This window comes from Rhynchophorus ferrugineus, unplaced genomic scaffold (genome assembly GCF_030347505.1).
Source record: "Rhynchophorus ferrugineus isolate W39M unplaced genomic scaffold, kcgeb_rfMv2 rfM1, whole genome shotgun sequence".
In the NCBI taxonomy this organism is placed as follows: domain Eukaryota; kingdom Metazoa; phylum Arthropoda; class Insecta; order Coleoptera; family Curculionidae; genus Rhynchophorus; species Rhynchophorus ferrugineus.
The window spans coordinates 3372979-3389072 of NW_027472580.1; the positions used below are offsets into that span (position 1 = coordinate 3372979).

Consider the following 16094-nt stretch of genomic DNA (forward strand, 5'->3'; position numbering starts at 1 on the left):
TCATTCACAACTCATGACTTTTTACAGACATACTAATGTACACACATGTCTGTACACTAACGTAAAATAACATTCATGAGCTGTATAAATAGAATATATAGAATTTAAAACCGACACAAAATTGTTTTAAATGGTTTCTTCTAAACCTTTAGTAAAATTAATCAAAAGTTAATTAGTATATTAAATAATTCACATAAATCCAAAAATATATTAAAATATAAAATTTGTTGTGAGCCTACTCCATATATTCTTCTATCGTATATAATCATAGAATACAGATCTGTATTCTATAGTATATAATATATGTATATGTATCTATCATCATATGATGTTCAAACAGATACATCAACATTCGCAACATATATTTTAACCACAGATTACGTTTTTTCCAATTATTTCGACCAATAACAATTGACAGGTGAAATTGTAATTAAAACAAAAATCCCTAGTTTAACGCGGGTTTTGGTTATGTGTATATAAAACAAAATTTTAAATACCAATAATAAATAGTGGAGTAAAAAGAGCTAAAATGAGTCAATTACCTGACACATTGACACCTGTTGATAGAATGGAACAAGAAACAGTAGAAGAATCGCTAGATTTTTTACAGGCTACCATTCCCTGGGGAAGACTTCATTCTTGTAAAAGATTCCTTGATTCTGTTGGTAGGATATTTTATGTTTATGTAATGTGGTTGAGCACTTATTTTTTATATTCATAGATTTGATTGGTGAATCGTTCACTTTTGGTAGATCAGAAACTTGTACAGTTGTGATAACCAGTAACCAATTTCAAAGAAGAGTAGTTAACATATCTAAATTACATTTTTCTATAGAGAGAAGTGTTGAAGATAATTTAGTTTATATCACAGATCTTAGCAAGAATGGGACGTTTGTCAATAAAATCCAGCTGGGAAAGGGAAGCAGGTACTCTTTTTATTTAAAATTAAAGCAATTTGGTATATTTTATTTGTCTAATTAATTCCATTACAGAAGAATATTAAAAAATGACGACCGCATAGCAGTTTCAGTCCCAGATGACTATATATATATTTACATGAGTAGAGGATCAGATGGGACAAATGATTTTTTACACCAAGACTTAATAGATAAATATGCCCATATTAGACTGTTAGGGAGAGGGGCCTGTGGAGAAGTGCGCCTTGTGAGGGAGAGGGTAAATATTACTCAATAATATTTATAATTTGATTGAAAATGTTTTTGTTTATACATAATATTGGGTATTGTGAACTTTTTCAATACCATAAAATATTTATGGTTATACTTATTTTTACTCTAAAAAACTTTTAAAAGGAATTATTTCTGCAATATCATAAATTTATTAGTTTTAAATTATAGTATTGGTGATAACAGTTCAAATTTTAGTGCAATATAAATGTTTTTTTTTACTAAACTTTTTAACTAACTTTTTTTTAACTATAAGCAAGAATCAATTAATTAAATGGTTTTATTTATATTCCCAGAATATCTTAGCTTATGCAATGAAAAAATCTTTATTTATTGATTTTTTATTCATAATTTTGTGATTTAACAAACTACCACAATATTTTCAATATATTCAATATTTCAATATGTAGTTTCAGTTTGTACAATAGATATTCTAATAAAATCTAATATGGAATGAGAATGATATTTAAATGGGATTTTATCTACCACAGCCTAAATATTTCTTAGCAAAATAAAGATTTTAATTTTTAAATTAAAAGATAAGCAAAAATTAATAAAAACATGGTTTTATATTTCTAGAATAGCTTAGCATATTATGCAATCAAGAAAATCTTAATTGGTCCCAGTAATACTTCACAAATGCACAAAATAAATCATCCATCCAAAATTAATAATGAAATAAACATTTTAAGGACTTTATCTCATGTAAGTACTATATTAACATTATCTGTACAGTTTAATTTAATAGTTTCCAAATGTGGTATCAGATAAAGATATATTTTTGATATTGATCTCAAAAATAAATTAAAACTTTAGGGCTGTGTAATAAATATGAATGACATAATACAAACTCAGAGTGAAGTATATTTAGTACTTGAATATATGGCCGGTGGGGAATTGAGCAATCGCATTAGATCTCTTGATGAAGATGGTGCTAAATTTTTCTTCTTTCAAATACTGTTAGCTGTCCAGTACCTACATTCCAAAGGTATTGTCCATAGAGATCTGAAGGTTCTTATAAATGTCTCCATATATATGTTCTCTATTTAATATTGCATTTTTAGCCTGAAAATATATTGTTGCTGGATGACAGACCAGAAACCCTGTTAAAAATATCAGATTTTGGACTGAGCAAGATCACCAGCAATAATGATATGGTCACGATGTGTGGCACACTTAGATATGTAGCCCCAGAGGTTATATATAATGTGTTCCGCGAGTATGGCGAATATGGTAAAGAGGTAGATGTCTGGAGTTTGGGAGTTATACTGTTCTATATGTTATCAAAGGAATACCCATTCTGGTAAGATAATGAAATATATACGTTACTATATTTATCAGATTAGCAAAAAAAGTAGTTTTACTATTCGAAGATAGGTAGCGCTGTTTTTTTAAATTTAAACGTCTGATTTTTTGACATTTGACATCAGTTAGGTTTAAGTTAGGTATGTGTTGTTTCTTGAATATTTTGATTTTCTTATTTTTGAAAATTCTGTTAATTATATAGAACGTCCGTTAGGAAAGTTATATCGGTAGTTATAGTTTGAATAAGTGTTTGATGGACTTAAGCCGCGGATTTTCTTAAATTAAAATGCTAACAGTGACCTTATAATATAAAAGTTACAACCAATGGATGGTACTTATAATAAATATCATAGGCAGGATTATTATAGCTAGACTACTTTATTGTATGTTTATTCTCATCTTATAGTTCTGATGATTTATCCATACTAAGAAATCAAATTAAGTCTGCCTCATATCATATGACAAGTGATACATGGAGAAGCATCTCATCAGAAGCTAAGAACCTTATCAAAAAAATGTTAATTCTTCATCCAAAGAAACGAATTACCGTCGAAGAAATTTTTCACGATCCTTGGATTAAAAACGTAAGTTTAGTAATTAACAAGTAGTAGAGATGATACATAGTTCAAGGGGTATTTCTATCCACTAAAACCTAATTTAATTTTCACAATTGTGGTGACTAATTATATAGTATAATTAATTGTTAACACTGTATTCTTGGTTTAATGTTTCAGTATCCAGATGTATATATCTGGTCTTTTCTTTCCAGCCTAGTACTTGAATCACGATAAAGTGTCAAGTTTGTGTACTCTTATTTCTTTTGCTTCTTTCTGCTGTCTTGATTATTGTTTAGTTGTCATTATTAATACTGTAGCAGCTGATCTTTTATGCTGCCCTTCTGACACATTATTTCTGTATTATCATAATCCTTTATATTTTTTATTGTAATTATGATCATTTTGTTGTGTACACTATTTTTCACATATAGATATTCAATACAGCTTTTTTGTGCCTCCAAATTTTAATGGCTCCATTGATGGAGTTTAGAAATAAACTTCTTAAAATTAAAGAGGAATAGTGAACGCCGAAACTATCATAGTTAACACTGTAGGGTAGGTCATATTAGATCAAACAGTTTTATGGTTTTATTTTTACTATTAATTGCGATGCGATTCCTAAAAATCTTCAGTTTTGACATGCATATGTAATTATAACGTTCTATGAAAAGTTTTTGATTGTTTTTGTTCTGTCCTTGTTTTCCAATCTCTATCCCAATTCTCTCATATCCGTTTATGGATATTTTGCAGTATCTATAATGATAATATATAGGTTGTATATTTGGTTTTACGAGCTAGTACAGAATTAATACTTCAGTACGTATTTCCCAAATCAAGATAAGCTAGTTATAAATTCATTTAGACACTAAACAAGTTCTTGTGGTTTCGTTCGCTTAAATCTTCTGATTTCCTGTGTGTTGTGCAGTAGCTGTGTTGCTTCCACGTTGCTGTGATTTAGCAACCTTATTGTTTAAGGCAATATCTTGGATCACGTCGTATATCCATTTGATTTCGAAGTCATCGTGCAGTTCTTTGTTGGTTACATAGCGATAAGCATTGGTAATTAATTGTAGAACTTTGCGTTGGATTACTAGAAGGTCTGATGTTTTAGTGCAACTCCATATTTGCACGCCACATCATATGCAAATTTTCTTTATGATTGACTGATAAACCAATCTCTTTGATCTTAGGTCAACTTGAGAATATCTTCTAACCAGTACATTTGTTTCACTTGCAGAGTCTAAAGTGCTTTGCTTTTTGTTTAACATGGTGTTTCCAATTTAACCTACCATTAAGATGTATTACGATGTATTTAGAGCTATTAAGCTGTATTTTCCAGTCTCCTCTCCATTTGTAGAACTTATTGACTGCTACGTGTACTTTTTCTACAGTCTTAGGCAGAGAGGTCTTTTGCCATAATAACTGTGTCGTCGGCAAATGTTCCAAGTACTGTTTCTTTTATTGTTAGGATATCAGCAGTGCAGAGCAGATACGGAAGTGGTTCCAAGACACTACCCTATATAATTCCAGCTGAAATAGGTTTAAGTGTTGACGGTAATTCCGGTAGTTTTTGCTCATTTTGTAAATTCATTCCAAATGCCATACCCTGTGTTACTCGATGCACTTGTCGATTGTCTAGTGGTGATTTCAAAATCCAAACTGGAAATCTGGTATTTCTATAAATAGTTTAATACGTTTTAACAATCCATCGCAGGTAGCAGCAAAATAGACCTATAAGATCCAACTTGTTCTACCAGATGTCAGGTTTTTAAGCAATTTTAAAAATAAATGTTATTGTTAAGTCTTGGCGGACACTATATATATATATATGTTTACTTCAACGCCGGTCTTTTTTTGAATTTCTTTTAAAAATGCTGTTATTTTGCTTTATAACTAGATTTGTCTTGCCTCCAACCCATTCGCTGGGGTGTAAAGTCAGTAGGCATCATAACCCCGTATTTTAATATATATTTTTTTAGAAAAATGGGCCTCCGATATGAGTGCTATATCTGTTATTTGTTCTCAGAAATAATTCTACTTTACGGGATCGCTGATTTAGCCATTTGCGTCCCACGTTATTGGGATTTTCCTAATTTTTCTACTCTGCTAACTGATTCAAATTGTGTCGCATTTCAGTCCGAAATTCACTGAGCAATTTCATCATGTCGACGATGGTTGGCTTGTTAACAGTTTTGTGCTTTTTTATTTTAATTTGTTTATCGCTACACGTTCTGTTACATATATTGTTTGCCGTTGGAATTGCTGTTTCGGCAATTTTTTTATTTTCAATGGCAGATAGCTTTGCAAAGTTTTGAGCTTTGTTGCCTTAATCGTTGTATTGTTGTGCTGTCATTTTATTTGAAGTTCTGAAGTTCTTTGATTTTCTTCTGGTATACTACACACCCTTTATTGCAATATTGCAAAATTGCAATATGAAAAATTGGCAATGTTCCTTTCCATTGCATAATGCACATATTGCTACGTTATTCGGTTGCTTTGTGCATTGTTTTGTGTGATGTTTACCAGCATACTTCACACATCTGGGTTCCCTATTGCATAAATGTTTACTATGCCCGAGCTGTTGGTAGTCTGTGCAATTTGGGAATACTATTATATTTCTTCAAGGGTTCTACTTTTATTTTACAGTCTATTATATAATTTACGTCATAAATGGTATTCTTGTTCTCGTTTTGTATTAAATCGACGTAAAACAGCGGGAATATCGTAGTAGGGTTTTCGCCCTTTTCACTATAGGCGTAATGGTCACGATTTCATGCTCGTGAGCAGTAGAGTTCGTTTTAAATGTCGTCCTGATATCTTCATGGTAATCCGTTGTATCGATTCTTTACTAGTTATCACTTTTTAATTGATATGTGTGGAATTCAAATTTCATTATTTGACAGAGCTTTGAACCATACTCGGTTAGTGACCACTTCTTTCGTCTGTGTTCTGAATAAATAAAAATTACCAATATTGCTTGACATAATCGGGGGACACAGAGCAATTTTATCATCTTGCTCCTTTTATTTTGGTGTTCTGTACGATATTTCCTTGATGTTTTCTTACTAGCGGGGAAGGTCTCATCTAGGACTTCTTCCTCTTTTTATACTTCTTATTCTTCTGTTCATTCAAGTTATTCGCCTACCTTTCGTTCTAGTTCGTCTTCGTTGGTGACTCTTCTATATATAATTTTCTTGTTGTCTTCTCGATGTTCTATAACGGACCTTGCAAATGTAATCCCATAGCTGCGAGCTCATTAATTAGTTCCAACAATTTTTGACATAATTGCTGATTAGTTGCTTTGAACTCATTGTTTTCCTTCATAAGTACAGCATCCATTTTGTTTGATATTTTTAATGTATTTTTACAAGAGTTCTTGTTTCTTTTGTCAGGGTATTATAAGAGCAAAACCTGAAACGTTCTTTGTGCCGCGGCACATATTAACTTCACTTTTACAGCGTAAATTAAAGCTGAAATATTTTTTATGTATCAGGATCACGGGGTTCAACATAGGGTCCAGACTTTGCTCGAACAGGAAGGATTCGAAAATCCAATGAATTTCTTACTGCAGGAACCGCCCGAAAAGAAATTCAGGTTTAACAGCTATTCTTCTGCTTCGAGTTCTTCGAGCAATTCCGACTGTACGTTAGTGTGCAGTAGCGGAAGTTTCGGTAGTGCCGGCACGGTTGTTTGTTAATCAAATTTGTTTATTTTTTTTGCGTTAAAATTATGTTTAGTTAAGGACAACAGAGGAATTGCATTTTGTTTTGTTCTATTTTTTAAAAATATGTTCTTCCAAATATAATCTGTCAATAAATAATGGAATCTCTATGATGTGATTATCCTCTTGTGATATGTAAATAGTTTGACATATTATGAACGTTAATGGCATAATTCATCATTATTTTTCAAACTGAGTTATACCATTAGTTTTCATAAAAAATGCCTAATTCTACTTCAAACAGTACAAGTTATTTAATGTTAGTGTCCTTTTATATTTACATGTAATATGTTATAGAATTCAGCCATATTTATACGCTTTAATGTTGTGTTGAAATTTTTTTAGATCTTGTTATATATCATTGGAGTAGCTATCGACCAAAAACTATAATTTAGTTTACACTACTTCTTTCTAAATATATATTTATCTGTACTGATATTACTGGTATATTATCAGTTTTAACACGCAAATTTGATATAAATCCAAAATATATTAAATGCTACTTCATTGCCAACTTAAAAAAGTTACTATTTTTCTATGTATTATTATAACACTACTTGTGATTTAATGATTTAACTGTATTAGATATATACATTCGTGCAAATGTGTTATATTTGTACCTTTTTTGTAAATATATTGTTTATATATAATTAGTGCGTTTTTTTGCATATATTTTCTTCCTCGAACATATTAAGTCTCCTTTTACTAAGTAGGGGTTTATCTGGATTGGACCCACAGTTTAACGTAGGCTCCGGGCTAAACTATGATCTTCGGCATTAAGCCTACCGACCAAGTGACCAACTTAGAGACCATCCTAGAAGACATCCGGTCTTACCCAGCCTGGTTACTGGCGTGACTGAGATTATTCCTGGTCGGATTTTGCACTCTTGCGTAGGACAATCACAAATATAAATTTACGACCATGCCCCAGCAGGATTCGAACCCGCGACTATCGCAACAGTAAGTGGACCGTCCTCTCGCGTTTACCACTACGCCACCAAGCCGGCTAGTGCGTTTTTGTTATTTTAATTATACTACCTTAATGTCTGGTCAATGAAAGGGATTTTTTTCTTGTAAATTATTTAAAGAAAATGTTGGGATTTTAATATACCATTTCTCTATATCTTATATATAGAATTTTCATGTCACAATCTTTGTTACAATACTTCCTAAATATGCATGTTCGGTATGTCTGAGAATCAGTTGTTATCAATTTTTTATACCCCTAAGTGATAAGGCCTGTCACAAAAATTGATTTTTTAATCATATAGCATTGAAAAATACATACAACCCTAAATTTTCACCCTTCTACCTCCCACACCTATTTTCTAATAGCTATATTAGTATGTTTAGCCCTGGTCGATAATCGACCAATTATCACTTGATTAGTTATTCCCATCAGGTCACAATGCTGAAACAGTGTAAAAATATCATCTGGGATGAATGCACTATGGCACACAAACATTCGCTTGAAGCGTTGTATAGGACATTGAAAGACATAAAAAACGACGACAAACTATTTGGTGGCACTCTGTTACTCCTTTTTGGGATTTCAGGCAAACACTTACCGTCGTTCGTGTTATTCGACGTTCAATGTACGCTGATCAGATCAGCGCTTACTTAAAATCATCGACACTGTAATGTCCAAAAAGTACAACTAAAAAGTAAACATGCATGTTCAAATGCTTCAAAACGTTCAAATAACACACCAGTTTGGGTTTATTAACAAGCATTCAACAATTGACAGGTCCATAGAATAACAGATATTATTGAAAAAACCTACGAAAGTAAAAAAGTAAATTAGGTGTATTACAAGGAAGTGTACTGGGGCCAATGCTTTCTCTACTCTACACTTGTGATATACCACAAATGGAGAATATTACGATGTCTACATTTGCTGATGATACTATAGCTGTCGGGCGCAATAACGAGGAAGGCAAGTGACAATATAAATAATTGGACACAAGCTTGGAAAATGAAAATTAACGAAAGTAAATCTGTGCATGTGCAGTTCACCTACAATCATACCGTACAAGCACCAATAATATTAATTAGTACTGTCATTCCATATAGCAACAACGCTAAATATCTCTGAATGAATCTTGAGGCAAAACTTCGCTGGAAGGAACATATAAAGAAGAAAAGAAAAGAACTGGAATTGAAATATAGGAAAATGTATTGGCTGCTATTATGTAAGCAAATACTGAAACCTATATGGACATACGGAGTTCATTTATGGGGATGCTCTGCAAGGAGTAGCATAAACAAAATACACATTTTTCAGATACAAAGTCCTGAGAAGTATTGTGGGCGTACCCAAATACTACAGGGTTGACTACCTACATCGAGACCTTCAGAAAGACCCACAGAAGTCAAGAAATCAAGATAATTGCAAGGGGGTATGAGGAAAGACTCATATTCTCATGAGAATATTGAAGTATTGCAACTTTTGGATACCACCAGAGCAGGAATACATTACAATAAAGTAAAAAAATAATGTTTGGTGTTTTGTTATGTTTATATTCCGTTATTTATTTTTTTTAAGTTAGTTATTTTTTCTATCAAAATATTTTCTAGAAATAGTTTGTATGACAAAAGTAAATGATCTTGTATGCCAACTATGATCTAAATCTTCATCAAAAGGGTTGACTATGGCACGCAACATTATGGAGTCCTTGAATGGTGGCTGTGCTAGACTTGGTAGCAGTTATCTCATAGTAAAATTCCATATCAGCCAGTCCGAAAAAATAATACATTTGACTTAGTTTAAGTCCAAGTTCGTGTTTGACAAACATGTGTTTCTTCTATGTTGTCGATTCAGATATATGCTAAGATATGTAGTAGGCAACCCCCTCAATAAAAAATTATGAATGAAATTATGTAGAAAACGTTTGTAGAGGTTCCTTTTGCTGTTTTTAAAAATACTGATTTGTCTAATTTTCTCATATTTTATGCCTGAAGTTAAATAACTGAAAATACTTCCCGGTGTGTCGAAGAAAGTAAATTTTTTAGTAATGAAATAGTAGAATCTAGATATGGGCTAGATATAGATATTGCGAGAAATTTCTCACATTTTTAGATGGTTGATTTCGTCTGTAAGTTTATTTTGCTTATAGTTGCTTATAGTTCTAACATTTTTTGAGCTCTGAGACTGAATCATATCAATAAATTTATTTACGTGATTGTATATTGCCTTTATATCCGTTTTTACTCCTTATAATTACTAAAAGTGTCACAATGTATGTTGGGTTATTAGCAGTCAAGTAGAGCCGATACTCTTTGTTTTTTGTTTTAGTCAGAAAACGTTCTGATTCTTTTATTCTTTGCTGTTCAACGAGTTTCACAGATGTAGTATACCAGGTGTACCGAAAAGTAATTACAGGTGTTTCTAACAGAGCTTGCTAGGTTTAAGTATGAAATTTTATGATCTGACAAATATGTCATTCTATTCTACTGACAAGCTTCAAATATATACGTGTTATATTTTGCCAAAGTTTTTAAAAACATGTGAAGCATGGATTCAAAACTGATGATTTCGATGTTATTGGATGAACACCCAAATCAAACTCAAAAACATTTGGCAGGAGAGTTAAATGTGGCCCAAAGAACGATTAGCGAACAATTACGAGCAATGGGGAAAATCCAAAAGATGGGAAGATGGGTGCTACATCAAGTGAATGACAGGCAAATAGAAAATCGAAAAATCATCTATGAAATGCTACTTCAAACTGTTGTGATAAATGACGGGAGATAAAAATAGATTTTATTTTGAAAACCATAAGCGCAAAAAATCATGATTAGTACCTGATAAAGTCGGTCGATCGACTTTAAGGCCAAATCGTTTTGGTGCAGACAAATTCTCTGTGTTTGGTAGGACCAGATTGGCGTCGTGTGTTATAAACTGTTCAAGCCTGATGAAACAGTTAATAGTGATCGCTACCGACAACAAATAATCAATTTGAACCATGCATTGACCGAAAAAGTCCAGAATGGACCCGAAGACACTGTAAAGTGATTTAACAGCACGATAACGCGTCGTCTCATAAAGCAAAACCGTTCGAGGAAGAGTTGAAAGCACTTGGATGGGATATATTATCGCACCCGTCGTACTTTCCAGACCTTGCCCCGTCCGACTATTAACTTTTCGCATCAATGAGACTACCAATTTTGAAGAAGTTATAATATAATCAACTATAAGTTATATTATAATAAATAATATATGATTTGGATAGAAACACCAACCAACATACCCGGACTATCTAGTCTGTCTATATTCTTCCTAGATATCTCAAAATGAGGGGAATCATCCTCATCAGAACGATGATTACGTTTTTTACTCAAAAAAACGTCATATGTCACTGAATTGAACATATGACAAAACTGAACAACAAAAGTTGCTGTTTATGCATATTTATTACAGACACACACATTTTTAAATCTCCATTATAGATACTTGTAAGCAAAACATTTTGCTGTCTTTCCCTGTTAAAATTTTGTATACTTGTTTAATCCAACATTATATAGCGCACCTTATTATTTTTATGTACTGCATAATTAAGAGGATTTAAATTTACTCCTTTTAACATTTCTCCAAAATTGCCTATAAAGTTAAACCTCTATTTTCTCTATCATGCCAATTATAATCTTGACAGACAGGAACTAGCAAAAGTCAAAGTAAGAATTGTCATATCAGTGCTGACAAAAAGCCGATTACGTAGTGGCTTTTCAAAATATGTAATTATTCTTATCTGTTATACTTCCATAGAAATAATCACCTTTTATGAAGTGACATTAAGGTTGACATAATGGTTATGAGATTTTAGACATTTTATTGTCATAGTTTTTTATCATCTGACAAATGTCAAGTTAATTAACTGGGATAATTTCTGATGAATAAATGAATGGTAAGTTATATCGTTTTAAATAAAGCAACAATTCTTTTAAAATATTTACACTTGTGAAATCTTTCCGATAATATCAAAAAAATTATTATTATATCAAGTAAATGTATTACTATTGTTTTACTATACTTCCATCAATTCACAAACAAGGTGAATGTGAAATAATTACATCAATATTTAAATAAAAAAAGGAGTTTATAAATAAAACATTTTTATTTGGATTCATCATAGTTTATTTTACAGGCCAGTTAATTGAAATAAATAAGTAGAATTAAAATAAGAGTCAGTCTTTTTGGCATAAACTGTATGCGATTTTCGGTTAGTTCAAGTCGGATGACTTTTAACTCTAACTACCACCAGAAAAAGATTGTTTTTGTTGGTAAAAAATCTAGTTATTTATTAGACTTGTGCTTTAGGTACAAACATTGATAAGTACAGTTTCGCTGTAAACTATGTAAAATTACTCTATAAACCTGTATAGTAACACACTGCAATTTAAATGTATTGGTATCGTATATAATGTATTTATTTATATTTACACTATAGGATGGTCATCACACAATTTCAAGGATATTTTTTAAGGGAAGTTTTGTAGATTTTAGTCAACAATTTTTTTATATATTAATTTACTCACTATATAAACTGCAACCGTATTTTTTATATGATTTGAGGTGGCAATTTCTTAAGTAAAATACTAATTAAACCTAAGTTTTGTGCTGTTTCATATCATTTATAACTTAATAATTCCTTAGAATACAGTACTAATATTCAAGATAGGAATGTCTTCTTCATAATATGAGGGTATCCTATTGAAACTTTAAGTGTGCAACATAAAAATGCATTAAATATAGTAACAAATATAATCAGTCTTCAGTTTACTATTATTAGTAAATACTAAACTGAACACCTTTAACACATAATAAATATACTGACCTCTGGCAACATGAAGAAAACATATTATTAAAATGTACATTAAGAATACTTTTACAAAACATTCAGTAAAATGTTTAATACATAAGTAGAATTTGTAACATAAAATTGTAATTCATCGTTTAGGATAACATCATCATACAGGCCAGAAACTTTTGGGTTTATGATGACGTTTAACATTAATATGTATAGAGCACATATATCTGAGCGCAAGGTCTTAATTAACGAATAAATAGAATATAATTTAGAAAAGTCATCTACATACTATATCTTCAGATATTCATAAATATTATATATATACATAATGCACAGAGAGTGTTAACTGAAATAAATCGAGCAAAAACTCAATATTTAGATAAAAGTCCCGCTCTCTCTGTACATAACAATATACATCATCACACATTTGCCTCAGAAACTAATGTCTTTTATTTGTTTGTGTACTAAAATTTTATAGCAATGTTCATACTCTTAAAAATAGTCCTAATACTACTGAAATCCGAAATGACCATTGCAATAATTGCGTAAACTTTTTTTTTTGAGGTTGGTGACAATTATCGCAATGGGAGGTATAAGTTCTAAATCCGCACAATAATATCATTTACTGCAGGCTTACTACACATCCATATAAATACACAACACATTTTCACAAAAAAAAATTCTCTTTAATTTGTAATGACAACGTCTGTGAACTAGTGTTACGATGACTGTTGATCTTCATTTATAAGCAAAGCCTCCGAATTTCCTGAAATAAATATAAAAAATACATTTTTAGATAATGTTTATCCCGCACGTATTCAAAAGGATACTACTCAAATCAATCATGGTCAAAATTAATTTTGTGTTTTATAATTTATTTAACTTATGCCAAGATAAATAAAATACATTAAATATAACAGTTAGCACATGGTAGAATTTTCTATCAATACTATTATGTGTTTGATTAATTAATGATTTCATTAATGACGTTATATCAAAATTTCGATAATTATTTTAACGAATAATTATAGGGTGAATTGTTGTTTTGTAGGTGAAAGTGTCTGTTATATTCAAGTGACAATTATTGTAACTAATAAAAATGTCATTGAACATTTATGATTCTGTTCATTAAACCTGGAAAGTGGAGGTGTAGAGGAGGTTTGAGGGTAAGAAATATATTGAGGAAAAACATTGTTTTATAAGAGTGAGTAACAGGTCAATTGAAAAGTCCCCGGCCTACCATAGTAAAACACATTTTTTTGGCAAAATTAGCTTTTTCTATTTAACATAATTCACTTCAACGGTGATACACTGATTATAGCATCCCTCCAATTTTTCGATACCATTTTTGTAGTACGATTTGTCCTTTACTTCAAAGTAAATTCCTTTGTCTTTGTCTTGTCTTTGACTTTGTCCTTTACCTCTTCATCCGATAAAAATTTCTTCCCAGCGAGCATTCTTTTGAAATCTGAAAACAGGAAATAGCCTCGGGGGTTAGATCTGCAGAATACGGCGGATGAGGAAGCAATTCGAAGCCTAATTCATGGATTTTTGCCATCGTTTTCACTGACTTATGACACGGTGCATTATCTTGGTGAAGCAGCATTTTCTTTTTCTTCAAATGCGGCCGTTTTTCGGCGATTTAGTCCTACAAACGGTCCAATAACGCTATGTAATAGTCGCTGTTGATGGTCCTTTCTTTCTCAAGGTAGTCAATGAAAATTATTCCATGCGCATCCCAAAATACAGACGCCATAACCTTGCCAGCCCACTGTTGCGTTTTCCCAGGCTTTGGATCGGGTTCATCGTGTGCAGTCCACTCGGATGACTGTCGATTGGACTTCGGAGTGAAATGATGGAGTCAGTTTCATCTGTTGTCACATATCGACGCAAAAAATTGAGTTTATTACGCTTGATCATCTTCAAATATTGCTCCGAATCATCAATGCGTCGTTGTTTTTGATCAAAAATGAGCCCGCGCGGCACCCACTTTGCACAGAGTACACGTTCTGTTGATATCTTTAGAGTGTCTGCTATTGCATTCAGTTTCAATTTACGGCCATTCAAAATAATTTTGTGGATTTTTAAAATGTTTTCTTCGGTAACAACCTCTTTTGGGTGTCAACTGCGTTCACCGTCTTCGCTGCTCATTTCGCTACGTCTAAACTTAGCACACCAATTCTTGATAGTTGATTTTCCTGGGGCAGTGTCCGGAAACTCGACATCAAGCCAAGTTAACAATAACAAAAATTGCTTCACTCAAAATGCTATAATTCACAAACTAATGATCCGACAGCTGTTAAATTTATACACGCATCTTTTGAGAGTTTGGACTAACTAAAAAACAGATGGATTTAATTCTAGTAGCGCCGTCTATGTGTCAGGTCGATGACTTCAATTGATCTATTAGGTTGCTTGGTATTTTAATTTCATATTTGATAAACTTTGCTTGGTATTTTAATTTCATATTTGATAAACTTTGGCATAAATTAAATCTGATATGACTATAATTTTTGTGAGTGATTTGAGTAGTAGGTAGTTTTCCATGAAATTATTATATTTTTAAACATTCACTAATTATACAAACTTTCTCCACCAAAAAAACGTGGACAAATATACATTATACCTGCACCAACCTCTTCCATCACCAGTTTATTACCGCTGACCTTTAATGAAGTTAGGATGATCATGCACTTAAAGTGTGCTTTATCATGATAAATAAAAAACATACAGCAAAGATTTCCTTTTTTATCATATATATAATAACATAATCATTCCTGAGGTTTATTATGCTATGTTATGTTATAATAAATAATATATACATAGGATCAGAAAAGGTAATGTAAATTGAATACATATATGATAAGGACAGTCTCCAGTAATATTTAAATAAAATTCTAACAAAAACATATAAATTTTGTGTTTATTAGTTTCAATACAAAAATGGTTTGAAAAATATCACATTAATTACTTCTAAAAAATTGATGGTTATAATAACAAACTTTTCAAACTATATTTGTATCTATAATTTATTTTTGTGCATAACATATAAACTACTGTGACGACAAAAAGCTTGCGTGTTTAAAGAGTTGCCAACTAACCGTATATCATCTGACATTGCTTGCATTACGGTTTTTTATGTAAAATGAACTTTTACTTTTTCCCTGTTACGTTAAAAACAATGTCTTAATACTTCAAAATATGACTGGTGTTGAATATTTAATAATTAGATGCAAGAATTTCAAACATGAATGACAGAAGCTTTTGCTTACCCAAAAGTTAATTAAAAATGACAAAGTGTAAAAATATACATGTTTTATATTTAAATAAGTGTTCAAAATATAACTAGACTACTATATCAAAGGATACTTGTAAGTTTAAGTTCTTTTGAAAGTTGGCAACTTAAATGTATATTTAGTTTTCTATAACTGTTTGTATAATTTTTGGAAGCATTTTAAGCACAACACATTTTTTTAAACATTGGACAAACCAGCAATTCTACTTATAAAACAAATTT

At 31.4% G+C, this 16094-nt stretch overlaps 2 protein-coding genes across 4 annotated transcripts in view; one reads left to right on the forward strand and one right to left on the reverse strand.

The window, feature by feature from the left end:
- The first annotated feature begins 450 nt into the window (after positions 1 to 450).
- Positions 451 to 7304, forward strand: LOC143194785 (ovarian-specific serine/threonine-protein kinase Lok). Of its 2 annotated transcripts, none has more exons than XM_076401502.1 (8): positions 451 to 665; positions 722 to 926; positions 993 to 1176; positions 1767 to 1892; positions 2004 to 2198; positions 2252 to 2490; positions 2899 to 3076; positions 7116 to 7304. In XM_076401502.1, exons 1-8 carry the CDS (start codon positions 530 to 532, stop codon positions 7158 to 7160), a joined length of 1308 nt encoding a protein of 435 aa, XP_076257617.1. In that variant the 5' UTR covers positions 451 to 529; the 3' UTR covers positions 7161 to 7304. The 2 variants fall into 2 exon arrangements, with proteins under 2 accessions (XP_076257617.1, XP_076257607.1); XM_076401492.1 differs by lacking the exon at positions 7116 to 7304 and adding an exon at positions 6543 to 6891.
- A 4576-nt stretch (positions 7305 to 11880) lies between these two features.
- spin (lysolipid transporter protein spinster) overlaps positions 11881 to 16094 on the reverse strand; it is a 244393-nt gene continuing 240179 nt past the window's right edge. For both annotated transcript variants that reach the window (XM_076413821.1, XM_076413814.1), the window contains one exon: positions 11881 to 13343. In XM_076413821.1, coding sequence (XP_076269936.1) covers positions 13297 to 13343 — 47 coding nt within the window. In that variant the 3' untranslated portion in view covers positions 11881 to 13296. The remainder of the gene's footprint in view (positions 13344 to 16094) is intronic.